Raw genomic sequence first — 19,141 nt, 5'->3', positions numbered from 1 at the left:
CAGCTGTGGCCCACCGGGCCAGTCCTATCACCAGTTGTGGCCCACCGGGCCAGTCCTAGCACCAGTTGTGGCCCACCGGGCCAGTCCTAGCACCAGCTGTGGCCCACCGGGCCAGTCCTAGCACCAGTTGTGGCCCACCGGGCCAGTCCTATCACCAGTTGTGGCCCACCGGGCCAGTCCTATCACCAGTTGTGGCCCACCGGGCCAGTCCTAGCACCAGTTGTAGCCCACCGGGCCAGTCCTAGCACCAGCTGTGGCCCACCGGGCCAGTCCTAGCACCAGTTGTGGCCCACCGGGCCAGTCCTAGCACCAGTTGTGGCCCACCGGGCCAGTCCTAGCACCAGCTGTGGCCCTAGGAATTCAAATAATCTGGGATTCTACGGAAGTCTTAGCTGAGAGTACGAAGTGGCTCAAAAATGTCTTGAAATTCTTATTTTTCTAGACCATTATCACGTAATGGAAGACAGGTCATGGCAGCAGGGAAAATGAGGGGTTCTTCCCCTCCCATGGGCAAGGGAGATCCCCTCTCCTCTCCCCTCCCTGACCCTCAAATCTTGCCATAAGTTTGCAAAGAAGTTTGAAAGAGTGTCCGAAACGCCACCTTTGGAGCCATATCATTGCAAGACGCTGCCAGATTTTCTCCTCTGGATTTTCTCGTTCATTTCTCGTTTGGTAATATCTCCTTTATAGGCTCTATACCCGCCATTAATTTAATGCCAGTCTCTCATTTTGATCTGTCGTCGTAAAGGGGGAAAAATGATAGAATGGCGGTGAGAGATGAGGGAGAGGGAGGGTTTCTAAAAACGGGGTGGCGGGAAAGTCGTGTGAGTTCAGTTAAATGGAAAACTGGCAACTCCGGTCTCTACCGCTCCTCCCCCTTTTCCCCTCTCCCCTTCCCTTCTCCCCCTCCCTCTCCCTCCCCTCTTCCTCTCCCCTCACCCCCTCTCCCTCCCCTCAACCCGTTGCCTAGCAACCGCATTGGCCTCCATCCCCCCCTCCCCTCCCCCGTCCCTTTCCCAACTTCCCCTCCCCCGTCCCCTTTCCCTTCCCTCCTTTCCCTTCCTTCCCTTCCCTCCCTGGAGGACATAGGAGTCTTTTATCTCTTTATTAAGCCTCTGTGTCTTTATTTATCTTTCGTTATCTTCACCCACTCGGTCGAAATAATTTGAATAATGTAGGGTATCCAATTCGTTATTAATAGTAATTGAAAAAGAAAGTTTTCGCCTAGAACTTGTTTTGACTTTCAGATGTTCATTTGATTACGTACATTTTTAATGAATTTATGTTATTGATATTTCGAATTTGTGTCTGTAACTGTACCTTAATTAGTCATTATTGTTTTTAATTAATATTGTGTTAGTTTGTGACGAGAAGGGCAAATTAATGATATTTAGATCCATTTAAAACGAATTTATATGGTAACTGATGGACGATTATTTACCCTGGATTTATGACTACATTTCTTGGTTCTTTTAGGCTTTAGACTTGTCAACTGCCAGGGGTAGTTAAGGCCTTCAATTGACCTCAGGTTAACCACCAGTCAAAAAAGATCTTAGACATCATTCGATGTATATAAAGATCTCTGATTTTGACCATAAACATATTTGCTAAACATCACATTTCTCCCATTTTTCTTCCATTTCGTTTATATATATATATATATATATATATATATATATATATATATATATATATATATATATTTTTTTTTTTTTTTTTTTTTTTTTTTTTTCAAACTATTCGCCATTTCCCGCGTTAGCGAGGTAGCGTTAAGAACAGAGAACTGGGCCTTTGAGGGAATATCCTCACCTGGCCCCTTCTCTGTTCCTTCTTTTGGAAAAAAAAAATGAGAGGAGAGGATTTCCAGCCCCCCGCTCCCTCCCCTTTTAGTTGCCTTCTACAACACGCAGGGAATACGTGGGAAGTATTCTTTCTCCCCTATCCCCAGGGATAATATATATATATATATATATATATATATATATATTTTTTTTTTTTTTTTTCATACTATTCGCCATTTCCCGCGATAGCGAGGTAGCGTTAAGAACAGAGGACTGGGCCTTTGAGGGAATATGCTCACCTGGCCCTCTTCTCTGTTCCTTCTTTTGGAAAATTAAAAAAAAAAAAAAAACGAGAGGGGAGGATTTCCAGCCCCCCGCTCCCTTCCCTTTTAGTCGCCTTCTACGACACGCAGGGAATACGTGGGAAGTATTCTTTCTCCCCTATCCCCAGGGAAAATATATATATATATATATATATATATATATATATATATATATATATTATATGTGTATGTATATACATGTGTATGTGGGTGGATTGGGTCATTCGTCCGTTTCCTTGCGCTACCTTGCTAATGCGGGAAACAGCGACAAAGTATAATATATATATATATATATATATATATATATATATATATATATATATTATATATAATAGTTATAATATCTATGAGGGAAGCCGAAATGAAATAGACAGTCATAAAAATAGTCAGACTCCGTTTTCTCTTACAAATCTCCTCTTCATTTTCTTTAATAAGGAAGTAAATATTGGAATCCATAATCACAAATGGCCTTTATTTTTTTGTGCGTATGCAAATGAGATTCTTGTGAAATGCCAGCGCCCACAGGGAGGGGAAGGGTTGTCAGTAAGGGTGGAGAAGGGAGATTAAATTGGAATTTACTCACTTAATTCACACTTTATCATTCCATAGATAAATGTAATGGCTACTTTCTAATACCCAATTTCACCTTATTCGTCAAACAGTATTTAACTCTTTTAATTCTCATAGGAATCCAGCTAAGTACAATCGGGTATTATTAAGCGAAATCATATTATTTAGTCCATATTTTTTCTTTTATTACTTATCATTTTGTAACCATTTCTTATCAGTTCGAACTAGCTGTGTGTGTACAAGTGATTGTGGTAATCTATGCTGTGCAAAAAGGTGGACCAGTCTGTCGTGTAGAGGCCGAGGAAGTTGTCTAAAGTTATAAATCGTTGGGTAAATGGGAGGAATGAAGAGAGGGGGAAAAAATAATTGGGAAGAGTGGTTGTAACACCGAGCCATGCCATTGCGCCGTTCTGCGACGGAACATAATGGTTTGTTAAAGGAGCGTTGGCTCATTGTAAGCCTAAGTCCAAAGATCATATGCCACTGATACACTGCGCATCCAGTATACAAAATTTAAAAAAAATTTGGAAAGTATTGTATAAATAGAACAAAATCTGGGTTGTATTTAGGTGTTTGTATGGTGTTGCCAATTGGTCGTAATGTCTAATAATTTCTCTCTCTTTTTTTTTTAAGGTATAACTCACTGTCGTAGTTACTCATAGAAAGCTTAGAATATATACACATCTTTTAGAAATATTTTCTAATGTGTTTGATGGGCAGCCAGAGGCGTCAAAAGAGGAATTTCGTACCTGTTTCGACCCCCCGCCATCTTGAGCATACATGGCAACCCTACTAGAGCGATTGTTATTGTCTATTTTTCCCCCTAGAATGATGCATTGATTGTTAGGTTGGAAACCCCACACGAGACACCTCTGTGTACGCCCCTAATAGCTGTGCATGCTTTGTGTAAAATTGGCGCAAATTATCAGAAACGTTCTTTTAGGTCTTGTTGGGTCATAGCATTAGAAATTTATTATGCAAATTTGGTAAGATTATTTTGTATGTAATTGATAAGGATTTGAATAGCAGGATTCTTTTTAATGGACCAAGAATATTGTTGCTTTAAATATTAAGAACTCTTTAAATTTTAATATGAATCTCAAAATACGTAGTTTTTAAGATCTCGGGTTTATATTAAGGATCGTTTTTTTGGTATTCTTTTAAGATATTTTATTTAAGGTTATTTGTAGTACTGATGGTTTATTAAGGTAGACTTAAGATATTATTTTATGTATATATGCTTACAGATTTAATCAGTAAGACTTTTCAATCACTTAAAGTTAATAAAAACCTTTGTGATATATTTCATGAAAATCCTAAAAGTGTTGATAGTCATCGTTTTGCTAACTTCTCGGATCCTGATTTGCCTTAAGACCTATTTCAATATAAGTGGGTTTTAAAGTCATAATTCTCAAGTTCTTTTTTATATAAGCCGCACACAATTGGATTGATGCTTAATCAAAATTTTAATTCTCAAATGACATCAAGTTCATAATTTGTTTCTGATACAATTTTTATTATAAATTTATTTATATTTTTTTATAATGTAATTTTGTAAGACATTTTTTTTTTTTATTAATGATTTCTAATCAATTTTGGTATTGAGAATCTTCGTTATATGCTTATATGACTTTATGAAGTTTTCAATATTAAGAAATAGATTTAGATATATGAAGTTCTCATTATTTAGAAATAGATTTAGATGTTAACATATGCAGTACTCAGTATTGAGAAATATATTTAAATACTAGTTTATGAAGATCTCAATATTGAGAAATATATTTCAATGCTAGTTTATGAAGTTCTCAGCATTTAGAAATAGATTTAGATGTTACCATGAGAAATATATTTCAATGCTAGTTTATGAAGATCTCAATATTTAGAAATAGATTTAGATGTTAACATGAGAAATATACTTCAATGCTAGTTTATGAAGATCTCAATATTTAGAAATAGATTTAGATGTTAACATGAGAAATATACTTCAATGCTAGTTTATGAAGATCTCAATATTGAGAAATATATTTAAATACTAGTTTTTGAAGATCTCAATATTCAGAAATATATTTAGATGTTACCATACGAAGCTCAATATTAAGAAATATATTCAAATGCTAGTTTATGAAGATCTCAATATTTAGAAATAGATTTAAATACTAGTTTTTGAAGATCTCAATATTCAGAAATATATTTAGATGTTACCATACGAAGCTCAATATTAAGAAATATATTCAAATGCTAGTTTATGAAGATCTCAATATTGAGAAATAGATTTAGATATTAGCATACGAAGCTCTCTATATTGAGACTCTGTATGTATACAAATATGTTAAGCTATTAACCCTCTCCCTAAACTGTGGGGAATATAAAAAAAAAGTAGGGCCATATTTTTTTTCTCGATGTTAACTAATTTGTTCTGACAGTTTTGCCAAAGCGCGCCTAGCCATCACGTAAGTGCGGACCACGGCGTTAATTCCCTTTTCTGTAACAGCACTTTTTTTTATTTTAATTATTATTATTTGACCCTATATTAATCACCCACATAACTCCCTATTTGGATGTCATGCCCCCACACTCCCACACCACCCCACACCACTCCCGTTTTCTCCCTGAACCTTAGAATTGTAGTTTGAAGTATGCAGTAATAGCCCCCTCCTTTTTCACACACTTACCTCCAAAAAAAATAAATAATGCCGATCGAGGGGTTGCTTGTTTGAGGTGTGGAGTTGGTAACGTTGCAGAGTTGAAGGGTTTGCGTCACAGTCGGAGTTGGTAATAGTGGTTGAGTTGATTGGCCAACACAGTTGGTTAATTTATTCCCCGTTAATTTATTTCCCATTTATGGTTAACTTTTGTTATTGTGGTAATTAAGATAATTTTTCTAGAGTGAAGTACAGTATTGATAATTATTATAGGAGTTAAAGGCAGTAGCCAGTTAATATTTAATGACATGTTGAATTTAGTTTTTTTTATTGCTTATAGGTCATTAAACTGCGGGTAATTAAGGTTAATATCGAGGTTAATAACTAGCTATCTTAATCTTATCAGTATTACTTGTTCAAAAAAAGTACTGATGATTTAGAATATTTTTTTCTAACAAATTTAGAATTTTTCGAATTTTTAGATTTCCATATTTATTTATAAAGTTATTATAATTTTTTATTAAAATTTTATAGATTATGGTTATCACTAAGAGCGAGGCGTCTGTGGACGTATTGATTTAGAAATAAATTAATATAAATTGCAATGGTTTTTTGCATATAATAGCAGGAATCATTAATGTTTAATTGTACCGTTTTGTGATAGGCTCATTATTATTATTATTATTATTATCATTATTATTATTATTATTATTACTATTATTATTATTATTATTATTATTATTATTATTATTTATTTATTTATTTATTTATTTTTAGGGGTAGGGGGTTTAAATAGATTCAAGAAAATAGTAATAGCTGTAGTTAGGTCACTAGTGACTTATGGTAATATAGGTAATTCATATATGTATATGTATACATATATATAGGGAGTCGGCTATATACATATTTGAGGGCGATTATGAAGTTTGAAGAGAACGAATTTGTTTATTTATTGATTATTACTCTTAAGAATAATTTTTTTATGAGTCTGTGTGTTACGTAGGACCTTTCTGAAGACTCCAGCATACAATAGGCTGCGCTACGTAAAGTAGCAGGGGAATGTAGACTCCCTTAGCGTGAGTTACCCAAGGTTGACTTTGTTTTTTCTACTCGTAGGTGGAGCCCGGTAGCACCGATGGCTCTTAGATTATCGTAATTAGTCATTATTATTGTCATTCTTATTTCCAGTGAGGTGAGCGTTTAAAACAAGCATCTCCTCGTTCATGTTCCAGTATTATATATATAGACCACCTCCTCCCCCTCACAACACCTCCTCTTCGCCTCATCATTCCTCATGTATTTCCTCCGCCTCCTTAATTCCTCTCAATTTCCCTCCATTTCCTCGTTTACTCTCTCTCTCTCTCTCTCTCTCTCTCTCTCTCTCTCTCTCTCTCTCTCTCTCTCTCTCTCTCTCTCTCTCCTCTCTCTCTATCTCCCTCATTACCTTACGTGCCAATTCCTGTCTCATTTTCTTACTCACTCACTCATTTATTCATTTTGGTTCCATATTTACTCCTTTTTTGTCTTTCTCATTTTCGTAATGTCTTCCTCTCTCCCATATTAATCAGTCCTTATCTTCCTAACCAATTTAATCATATAAATTCAAGCCTTCCCTGCCTTACTATTCTTTATTCATTTATTTACCAATTTTCTTATATGTCAAAGACTTTCTCGTCTTAATTGAGCAAGTGAATCGCTTCATCCCATTGTCCAGTTTCATTTTTCTCTATTTCCAAACTCTCATTCTCTCTCTCTCTCTCTCTCTCTCTCTCTCTCTCTCTCTCTCTCTCTCTCTCTCTCTCTCGCCATCTTTTTTACCATTTTATTTCCTCCATTTCTCCATCGCCTTTGATTCTTTGCCATTTCTTCCGTGCCACGATCCTTCCTTCATCTGTGTCTTCTGTGTCATTATATAGACTTCGTAAAGTATGGGGGAATATACCTCACTGCTGTCTTAATGTCGTATTCTGTTTATTTTCACAAACAACTTTCAGTACAGTTTATCATATCCTCAGCCACTGCTTTGGTCTAAATTCATTTCCCATATGTCACCAGGATATATATATATATATATATATATATATATATATATATATATATATATATATATATATATATATATATATTCTGGCTCGACTCAGTTCGAAGTCAATGCCTCTTGTTCAGCTCCCGTTACCAAGACTGCTTTTTTAGAAAATAAATAGTCTTTCCTTCAGCATGCCAAAGACTCATAGACCAAGACTTGACGAGTCCTTAACGAAGACCATTGAGGCCTTTTTTTTCCCCCAAAGGCAAGACCTTCATAACACACTGCCCTTCCTAAAGACTCATAGACTTAGAATTCATAAGACTTCCCCTTCGTCAGAATTCTTGGGCCTTCCCTTCACGAAGACACGTTTTGAACTACCCTTTCATCAGATACGCTAAAGTCTTCGTCTTCATCTGAAGGTGTAAGGCCCCTGGAAGCCTTAGACCTCTTCTGAAGAAGGGGGAGTTCCATGGGGCCCCTCCCCCTGGTTTCTATTGGTTTCTCTCCATAGAAATGAATTCACAGACCTTCCCTTGCCAATATGACACACACCTTCCCTGGCCATGAATTGGTTGGCTTTCCTTTTGTCATAGACCATCAGGTCTTCTGGTGTCTCATATTCCCACGTCCTCCAGCAGATAACCTGGTCATAGACCATCAGGTCTTGTGTTATCCTGCTTTCCCATGTACTGTCCTCCAGCAGATAACCTTGTCATAGACCATCAGGTCTTCTGTCATCTGGCTTTCCCATGTACTGTCCTCCAGCAGATAACCTGGTCATAGACCATCAGGTCTTGTGTTATCTGGCTTTCCCATGTACTGTCCTCTAGCAGATAACCTGGTCATAGACCATCAAGGTCTTCTGTCATCTGGCTTTCCTCCTTCAGGAGCTCCTTCGTCTGTAGTCCACTCTCACAGCCATAGTACCTCTGGTGACTCCATCTCTTTCATTATCTACAATTTTCTCCACTTCCCTCATTTATTTGTCTCTTCCTCAATCTTCCATCAGTTTCCTTCACTTTTCCTTCGTCTTCTCCTTATTCCTAACCCTCCCACAAGCCCCTTTCCCTTTCCACTGTCTCACATTTTCCTCTTCCTTTATGGTCTGTGTCCTCTTCCAGCCTCGTCCCATATGCTTGCCTCACTCTTAGGTAAACACCTATGCTTGCTTCACTATTTTATAGTCACCCCCCGTGCTTGCCTCAGTGTTATATACTAACCCCCCTTGTGTTTACCTTAGTGTCATATACTCACCCCCCGTGTTTAACTTAGTGTTATATACTTACCCCCTTGTGTTTAACTTAGTGTTATATACTTACTCCCCCGTTGTGTTTACCTTAGTGTCATATACTTACCCCCGTATTTAACTTAGTGTTATATACTTACCCTCCGTGTGTTTACCTTAGTGTTATATACTTACTCCCCCGTTGTGTTTACCTTAGTGTCATATACTCACCCCCCATGTTTAACTTAGTGTTATTTACTTACCCCCGTGTGTTTACCTTAGTGTTATATACTTACCCCCGTGTGTTTACCTGAGTGTCATATACTTACCCCCGTATTTAACTTAGTGTTGTATACTTACCCCCGTGTGTTTACCTTAGTGTTATATACTTACCCCCGTGTGTTTACCTTAGTGTTATATACTTACCCCCTTGTGTTTACCATAGTGTTATATACTAACCCTCCGTGCTTGCATCGGTGTTATATTCTCACCTCCTCGCTTGTGTCAGTGTTATATACTTACCCCCCAATATGCTTGCTTCCACGCCTGTCTTCTGTTCTTGTTTCTGTAAACAACCTTCAAGCATGTGTTTGCTATTTTATTTTTTGAACTCATTCGTCATATTTGATGTGTACGAATGTGGACATAATGTGTGTGTGTGTGTGTGTGTGTGTGTGTGTGTGTGTGTGTGTGTGTGTGCGTGTGTGTTTCGTATATATATATTTTATATATGTACTCATTTATGTGTGTATGTTTGTTTGTGTGTGTAAGTGTGTGTGTGTTTTATATGTATATTTTTTGTATATGTACTCATTTGTGTGTATATGTGTGTGTGTGTGTGTGTCATATGTATATATTCTATATATATGTACTCATTTTTGTGTGTATGTTTGTGTGTGCGTGTTTTCTATATGTATGAGATTACATGTATGTTTATGTATATACATTTATGTTTGTGCGTATGTGTGAACGTTTCAGAGTGTGTGTATATATGTTCCTGTATGTATAAGATCACATAAGTACACTTCCATGTGTATGTATATAATGTATATACATTTGTATATGTGTGTATATGTTCCCGTATGTATAAGATCACAAAAATACACATCCATGTGTATGTATATAATGTATATACATTTGCGTATGTGCGTATGTATTATACGCCGAAATTTAACCATCTAAGCATCAATTTAAAGTTCACCTTTTTTGCATAGTTGCTGTCCACCATTTATTATTAAACATTAAATTAAAAAATATCTTGTATTCGAATGACGTCATTCAAATTCTACGTAAATAAATGTATGTGATTTGTTAACACCTCCTCCCCCCCTTTTTTTATCTTTATGTCAATTTGCCTGTATTTGATCATTAGAATCCTCCCCCCTTTATCTATTCACTTATCTAAATGCATTGTCTCGTTCAAAATCTATGGATACTTATTTAGACATGAGTTAGAAATGTATGATTATTTTTCTCTACGAATCAATGTGGATTTAATGAATTATTTATGAAGTTATGATTATCTTGGTCTATTTTTCACATGATAAATTTAGTTATTAAGAATTTATAAAAAAGATATTCTCTACAATAGAATATTCTATTTTTCAAAGATAAAAAAAGTTGTGTTATTTAGAAATTTAAAATATAATACAAAGAATATTCTCTATATTAGAATAGTCTATTTTTCAAAGACCAAAACATTAGCTATGAAAGATTTAATATATTTAATGTTTTATATTAAAAAAATTAAAAAAGTAGTTTTTTAAAAATTTAAGATTTTTAATTTTTATTAAGAGAGAAGTTGAACCTCTCTTGTTATGTATACCATTATCCAGGCGCTCGTAAGGAATGTATTCTTCCAATATTTGGCGTCTGTACGCAGAGTAGCGTCTGTACGCAAATTAGCGTCTGTACGCCAAGTAGCGTCTGTACGGAGAGTAGCCTCCGTACGCAGAGTAGCGTCCGTACGCAGAGTAGCGTCTGTACGCCAAGTAGCGTCCGTACGCCAAGTAACGTCTGTACGCAGAGTAGCGTCTGTACGCAAATTAGCGTCTGTACGCCAAGTAGCGTCCGTACGCGGAGTAGCGTCTGTACGCAGAGTAGCGTCCGTACGCAGAGTAGCGTCCGTACGCAGAGTAGCGTCTGTACGCCAAGTAGCGTCTATACGCAGAATAGCGTCTGTACGCAGAGTAGCGTCTGTACGCAGAGTAGCGTCTGTACGCCAAGTAGCGTCTATACGCAGAATAGCGTCTGTACGCAGAGTAGCGTCCGTACGCAGAGTAGCGTCTGTACGCAGAGTAGCGTCTGTCGCAGAGTAGCGTCCGTACGCACAGTAGCGTCTGTACGCCAAGTAACGTCTGTGCGCAGAATAGCGTCTGTACGCAGAGTAGCGTCTGTACGCCAAGTAGCCTCCGTACGCAGAGTAGCGTCTGTACGCAGAATAGCGTCTGTACGCCGAGTAGCGTCCGTACGCAGAGTAGCGTCTGTACGCAAATTAGCGTCTGTACGCATAGCTTCTGTACGCAGAGTAGCGTCCGTACGCAGAGTAGCGTCTGTACGCAGAGTAGCGTCTGTACGCAGAGTAGCGTCTGTACGCAGAGTAGCCTCCGTACGCAGAGTAGCGTCTGTACGCAAAGTAACGACTGTACGCCAAGTAGCGTCTGTACTCAGAGTAGCGTCCATACGCCAAGTAGCGTATGTACGCAGAGTAGCGTATGTACGCAGAGTAGCGTATGTACGCAGAGTAGCGTGTGTACTGTCTGTCTGTATGTATGTAGGTGTGTGCTTATTCACTCTGGCTTTGTGGAGCAATCGTCAAAATTTTAATTTTCAAAGTATGTGTGTGTGTGTTTTGGTCCGTCTTTTATATATATATATATATATATATATATATATATATATATATATATATATATATATATATATATATATATAAGAGCAGATAAGCATGTGTATATATTTATTGTCTCACTCTACATATATATATATATATATATATATATATATCTGTATATCAATGTCTTTCTCCTGTCCCTTATATTTGTCTCTTACTCTCTCTTTCTCAGTATCTCCTCTCTCTTCCTTTTCTCTCTACCAGACATTGAAAATCTTGCTTATGTAATTTTTACAAAACTCACACCACCACTGGTTGGCCATTTTAATCCAACCCCATCGGCAAACCAAGGCTCTCAAATCCACTAAAACACTTCCAATTATTTTTTTAAATTATTCAAGTCCATCTCTCTCTCGCCATCTTGCTCCTCCCAATTTATTAATTGATTGTAATTGTGACTTATTAATTTTTTTTTATATTCGGTCTTTCCCGCGCGCGAGTTTAGGAGATCAAGGAAGCGTCAAAGGTGAGTCATTTAAGTAGATTATAAAGTGTACTTTATAAGTACCACTTATTTATGCATGGTAAATGATAATAATAATAATAATAATAATAATAATAATAATAATAATAATAATAATAGCTTTTTAAATCCTATATAAATAAATACAACCTGTTTATGCATGTTGATAAATATAGTTTCCTCCTTGATTTATATTTTTTTTAATTGACTTATTACTTATATTTTTATCACTTTATAAGTGGCATGTGGCACCTATTGCATCATTAGAACTCTAAGGGGGAAAGTTAGGGTAGGGGGGAGTTCTACAAAGGTGTTTAAAACTCCGTAGGAGCCAAGAGTTCGCTCTTTCAGAACGCCCGATCAAAGGAGTTCTACAAGGATGTTTATAAAACTCCGTAGGAGCCAAGAGTTCGCTCTTTCAGAACGCCCGATCAAAGGAGTTCTACAAGGATGTTTATAAAACTCCGTAGGAGCCAAGAGTTCGCTCTTTAGAACGCCCGATCAAAGGAGTTCTACAAGGGTGTTTAAAACTCCGTAGGAGCCAAGAGTTCGCTCTTTCAGAACGCCCGATCAAAGGAGTTCTACAAGGATGTTTATAAAACTCCGTAGGAGCCAAGAGTTCGCTCTTTCAGAATGCCCGATCAAAGGAGTTCTACAAGGGTATTTATAAAACTCCATAGGAGCAAAGAGTTCGCTCTTTGGAACGCCCGATCAAAGGAGTTCTACAAGGGTGTTTAAAACCCCGTAGGAGCCAAGAGTTCGCTCTTTGGAACGCCCGATCAAAGGAGTTCTACAAGGGTGTTTATAAAACTCCATAGGAGCCAAGAGTTCGCTCTTTCAGAACGCCCGATCAAAGGAGTTCTACAAGGGTGTTTATAAAACTCCGTAGGAGCCAAGAGTTCGCTCTTTCAGAACGCCCGATCAAAGGAGTTCTACAAGGATGTTTATAAAACTCCGTAGGAGCCAAGAGTTCGCTCTTTCAGAACGCCCGATCAAAGGAGTTCTACAAGAAGGGTGTTTATAAAACTCCGTAGGAGCCAAGAGTTCTCTTTAGAACGCCCGATCAAACATGGCGGGCTGGCTCGGTGCTGATATAGCGACAATTTCTTAATAATAATTAGCGATGGTGTCTTGATTAGCATTTCCCATTAAGTGTAATTAAAGCAGCAATTTATTCCTCACTTTTCTAAGTAGATAATTTCAGAATTTACTTATTTGACTCAAGTGATGTCTTAGAAATTTTTGACAAATTTGCTCTTTTTTCAAAGTCCATTTTTTTGATTAGAAAATTTGGTTTACTATTTGCGTCCGGATGGAAAAAAAATTGAGAAAAATATATTTTGTACAAAAATTTATCTTAAATGTATCCCAGTCAAAATTTGAGGCACTGAAACAAAAGCAAATTTATATATATATATATATATATATATATATATATATATATATATATATATATATATATATATATATATATTGGAAAGGATCACAATTTTGCGCGTGATCAAGATATTACTATGAGTCCACGGGGAAAATGAAACACGAAAAGTTCCTAAGTGCACTTTCGTGTAATAATCATATCATCAGGGGATGTATATCAACTGACTGTTATATTTCTCTCTTGTGTCTCCCTGATGGTATGATTATTACACGAAAGTGCACTTGGGAACTTTTCGTGTTTCATTTTCCCCGTGGACTCATAGGAATATATATATATATATATATATATATATATATATATATATATATATATATATATATATATATATATATATTTATTTATTTATCTACTTAATCTGAACAACTAGTTGTTTAATGTATAATTACTTTATTTTACATCACCTGAACGTAATTTGCATGTTAATAAACGCTTTAATTACCACATGTAGACGAATTTTGTGTGCAATTAATAATTTCTCTATGACTCGTATTTTGCATTGTGCTAAATTGTACTCTGCATTGTTCTAGTAATGTGGCATGAATAATTTACAGGATATTATTGTCATAATTGGATAATTAGCATGATTAACGGAGATAAATGTGTTTGATACCTGAGTTCTGTTGTATTCTCAACAGATAAACATATTTTGATAAGCTGTCTATTTTTCTCTTGAAAGGTTCTGTGTAAAATATATTCATGTCCTTTTATTCATGGCCAGTAAATTTGATATTTATATTTTTCTGTGATGATTTTGAGTTATTATAGAATATTTTATGGCAAAGTTTTGATTTAGAAAATTAATGTATATATTTCATTATTGTGTGTATTGTTGTGGCAATTTTACTTATATGCAAATATTTTTGTGCTGTAATATCCATGATTATAAAGGGAAAAAATAGGTTCATTAGGCAATCTTTATTGAAGAGGTAAAGATAAAATGTTTAACCTTTATTATTCTTTAGATATTAAGTGAATACATTGCTTAATTATAATATTAGTTATTAACACTATGATATCGGGTTGTCATAATTAATATCCAAGTATATACACATGCTCGACACATTCCCCACGTCGAGAAATTGAAGAAAAATAAGGAAAAAAAAAGAAAAATTGACATGGCCGCCATCTTTTTCTCCCCGTGTGTGTGTGCGCGCGTAAATAAATGGCGCGGGCAGTCGCTGGAGAAAGTGCTCGTCCAGAATATTCTCTTCGGCCTCTCGCCTTCCTTGACGGACGCCATTAAGAGCATCCCCAGGTGGCGTTTTATACAAGCCGCTGTGCCCCATGTCATGCACTGTGCCGCCTCCCTGCTCTATAACAGGTGATCTGTGCCCTAATTCACTTCCTTCTTCTCATGTGCAGGATAGGGTCATATACGCAAAGCTTCGTCTGTTCACTTCATGAGCCCTCAATTTTGATTTGTTCACTTCAGGAACCCTAAATTTTGATTTGTTCACTTCAGGAACCCTAAATTTTGATTTGTTCACTTCATGAGCCCTAAATTTTTTGATTTGTTCACTTCATGGGCCCTAAATTTTGATTTGTTCACTTCAGGAACCCTAAATTTTGTGATTTGTTCACTTCATGAGCCCTCAATTTTGATTTGTTTACTTTATGAGCCCTATATTTTGTTTTGTTCACTTCATGAGCCCTCAATTTTGCTTTGTTCACTTCATGAGCCCTCAATTTTGCTTTGTTCACTTCATGAATCCTCAATTTTGCTTTGTTCACTTCATGAGCCCTAAATTTTTTGATTTGTTCACTTCATGGGCCCTAAATTTTGATTTGTTCACTTCATGAGCCCTCAGTTTTGATTTGTTTACTTCATGAGCCCTAAATTTTGCTTTGTTCACTTCATGAGCCCTAAATTTTGTGATTTGTTCACTTCATGAGCCCTAAGTTTTTATTTGTTCACTTCATGAGCCCTCAATTTTGATTTGTTCACTTCATGGGCCCTAAATTTTCATTTGTTTACTTTATGAGCCCTCAATTTTGCTTTGTTCACTTCATGAACCCTAAATTTTGTGATTTGTTCACTTCATGAGCCCTCAATTTTGCTTTATTCACTTCATGAGCCCTAAATTTTTTGATCTGTTCACTTCATGAGCCCTAAATTTTGATTTGTTCACTTCATGAGCCCAAAATTTTGATTTGTTCACTTCATGAGCCCTAAATTTTGATTTGTTCACTTCATGAACCCTAAATTTTGATTTGTTCACTTCATGAGTCCTCAAAATTTTGATTTGTTCACTTCATGAGCCCTCAATTTTTTTATTTGTTCATTTCATGAGCCCTAAATTTTTTGATTTGTTCACTTCATGAGTCCTCAAAATTTTGATTTCTTCACTTCATGAGCCCTAAAGTTTTTGATTTGTTTACTTCATAAGCCCTCAATTTTTTGATTTGTTTACTTCATGAGCCCTCAATTTTTTTTATTTGTTTACTTCATGAGCCCTCAATTTTGATTGTTCACTTCATGAGTCCTCAAATTTTTTTCCTGCTGCTGTTGTCAATAATATTATTATCAAAAAAGCTTTTCTAATGCTTATTTTCTTCTTGCTGCTTTTGTCATTATTATTATTATTATTATTATTATTATTATTATTATTATTATTATTATCATTATTATTATTATTATTATTATTATCATTATTATTATTATTATTATTGTTATTATTATTATCATTATTATTATTATTATTATTATTATTATTATCATTATTATTATTATTATTATTATTATTATTATTATTATTATCATTATTATTATTATTATTATTATTATTATTATTACTATTATTATTATTATCATTATTATTATCATCATTATTATTATTATTATCATTATTATCATTATTATTATCATTATTATTATTATTATTATTATCATTATTATTATTATTATTATTATTATTATCATTATTATTATCATCATTATTATTATTATTATTATTATTATTATTATTATTATTATTATTATTACTATTATTATTATTATCATTATTATTATCATCATTATTATTATTATTATCATTATTATCATTATTATTATCATTATTATTATTATTATTATTATCATTATTATTATTATTATTATTATTATTATCATTATTATCATTATTATTATTATTATTATTATTATTATTATTATTATTATTATTACTATTATTATTATTATCATTATTATTATCATCATTATTATTATTATTATCATTATTATCATTATTATTATCATTATTATTATTATTATTATCATTATTATTATTATTATTATTATTATTATTATTATTATTATTATCATTATTATCATTATTATTATCATTATTATAATTATTATTATTATCATTATTATTATTATTATTATTTTTATTATAATTATTATTATTATTAAGAAATGTTTTCTCGTGTGTTCAGGCGTGAGTCGACCATCACGAACCTGGGGGCGGCAGAGACCAAGCTGCTCTACACGCTCCACTGGATCGTACTGGACGCCGCTGAGGAGTGCGCTGATTCCGACCACGAGAAGGGCTTCACCAAGGGCGCCTCCCTCCCGTACTACTTCTCCATCGCCACCATCCAGGTCAGTGGGCGGGTCAGAGCGGCTTCCAGGTCAGTGGGTGGGGGTCTATTCAGATCAGTGGATGGGATCTCAGGGCGGTATCCAGGTCAATGGGTGGGGTCTATTCAAGTCAGTGGGTGGGGTCTATTCAGGTCAGTGGGTGGGGTCTATTCAGGTCAGTGGGTGGGGTCTATTCAAGTCAGTGGGTGGGGGTCTATTCAGATCAGTGGATGGGATCTCAGGGCGGTATCCAGGTCAGTGGGCGGGTCAGAGCGGCTTCCAGGTCAGTGGGTGGGGGTCTATTCAGATCAGTGGATGGGATCTCAGGGCGGTATCCAGGTCAATGGGTGGGGTCTATTCAAGTCAGTGGGTGGGGGTCTATTCAGGTCAGTGGGTGGGGTCTATTCAGGTTAGTGGGTGGGGTCTATTCAGGTCAGTGGGTGGGGTCTATTCAGGTCAGTGGGTGGGGGTCTATCCAGGTCAGTGGGTGGGGTCTATTCAAGTCAGTGGGTGGGGGTCTATTCAGATCAGTGGATGGGATCTCAGGGCGGTATCCAGGTCAGTGGGTGGGGTCTATTCAGGTCAGTGGGTGGGGGTCTATTCAGGTCAGTGGGTGGGGTCTATTCAGGTCAGTGGGTGGGGTCTATTCAGGTCAGTGGGTGGGGGTCTATCCAGGTCAGTGGGTGGGGTCTATTCAAGTCAGTGGGTGGGGTCTATTCAGGTCAGTGGGTGGGGTCTATTCAGGTCAGTGGGTGGGGGTCTATTCAGGTCAGTGGGTGGGGGTCTATTCAGATCACTGGATGGGATCTCAGGGCGGTATCCAGGTCAATGGGTGGGGTCTATTCAGGTCAGTGGGTGGGGGTCTATTCAAGTCAGTGGGTGGGGGTCTATTCAGGTCAGTGGGTGGGGTCTATCCAGGTCAGTGGGTGGGGTCTATTCAGGTCAGTGGGTGGGGTCTATTCAGGTCAGTGGGTGGGGGTCTATTCAGGTCAGTGGGTGGGGTCTATTCAGGTCAGTGGGTGGTGGGTGGGTCAGGGACACCATCCAGGTCAGTAAGTGGGTCTCAGAAACATATTTTGCATAAAATAAAAGGTCAATTCTATACCTTTGCCATGTGAATATATATATATATATATATATATATATATATATATATATATATATATATATATATATATATATATATATATATATATGATTATTACATGAAAGTGCACTAGGGAACTTATCGTATTTCATTTTCCCCGTGGAATCATAGGAATATATATATATATATATATATATATATATATATATATATATATATATATTTATATATATATATATATATATATATATATATATATATATATATTTATATATATATATATATATATATATATATATATATACATATGTGTGTCTGTGTAAGAGTAGATGTGGCCTTTTCTTCTTGTGTTCCCGGCGCTCCCTCGCCGACGCGGGCAACGCCCCCACGCCAGGCCTCACACAATCCTCACGCCATGGCGTCCCCTCTACCCCTTCTTCAGGTCTTCATCTACCTCTTCGCGCCGCTCCTGCACACCCTGAAGGAGTCGGACTTCCAGAACTTCCGGCTGGAGAACGGGCTGAAGATCTGGGCCGCCCTGTGGGAGTACCGCCACCCGGATGTGCCCGCCTTCACCACGCCCGTCAGGCCCAGACGGTGGGTGTTTACCACGCCATCTTGGCATCTCCCTCCACGCCTGGACGGGAAGACATGTTGGTTCTTTTACCTTTTTTGGGGGGAAATATATATATATATATATATATATATATATATATATATATATATATATATATATATATATATATATGGAAGGTATTTAGAGTTTTATCTTGTGATTATAGGGGGGATTTATATATATTTAAATGGAAGGCATTAAAAGGTTTATCTTGTGAATATACGGGGTAATTTATATATATAAATGGAAGGCATTAAAGGGTTTATCATGTAAATATACGGGGAAATTATATGTTCATAGGGAAGATATTAAAAGTTATATGAATATACGGGAAATGTAAACATCGGTCAAGTATAAATCATTATCGGGTCTTAAGGTATAATTACGAGATCATTAAAAGATAATATATCTTTTTAATGATCTGTCCCCCATATGTACATCTTTCTCTCTCCTTATTTAATTATTCCAATTATTCCTTCTGTTATCCCTTTCATGTTTATCCATATCTTTACTTA

At 36.2% G+C, this 19,141-nt stretch overlaps 1 protein-coding gene across 18 annotated transcripts in view; it reads left to right on the top strand.

Moving 5' to 3' along the window:
• The window catches only part of unc80 (unc80, NALCN channel complex subunit), a 283,207-nt gene that overhangs the window by 34,036 nt on the left and 230,030 nt on the right, over positions 1-19,141 (top strand). For 17 of the 18 annotated variants that reach the window (XR_011714624.1, XM_071677920.1, XM_071677910.1 and 14 more), the window contains exons 4-8: positions 5,098-5,124; positions 11,909-11,929; positions 14,540-14,685; positions 16,779-16,944; positions 18,453-18,607. Coding sequence is in view for 17 of the 18 variants with exons in the window: in XM_071677920.1 (XP_071534021.1) it covers positions 5,098-5,124; positions 11,909-11,929; positions 14,540-14,685; positions 16,779-16,944; positions 18,453-18,607 (515 nt within the window). In the remaining variant the exon portion in view is untranslated. The remainder of the gene's footprint in view (positions 1-5,097; positions 5,125-11,908; positions 11,930-14,539; positions 14,686-16,778; positions 16,945-18,452; positions 18,608-19,141) is intronic. The other variant, XM_071677907.1, reaches the window with a different exon arrangement.

The sequence above is a fragment of the Panulirus ornatus genome, chromosome 26 (assembly GCF_036320965.1).
Source record: "Panulirus ornatus isolate Po-2019 chromosome 26, ASM3632096v1, whole genome shotgun sequence".
Taxonomy (NCBI): Eukaryota; Metazoa; Arthropoda; class Malacostraca; order Decapoda; family Palinuridae; genus Panulirus; species Panulirus ornatus.
The sequence above is the reverse complement of the archived record's forward strand: the minus strand, read 5'-3'. Positions and strand labels throughout refer to the sequence as shown.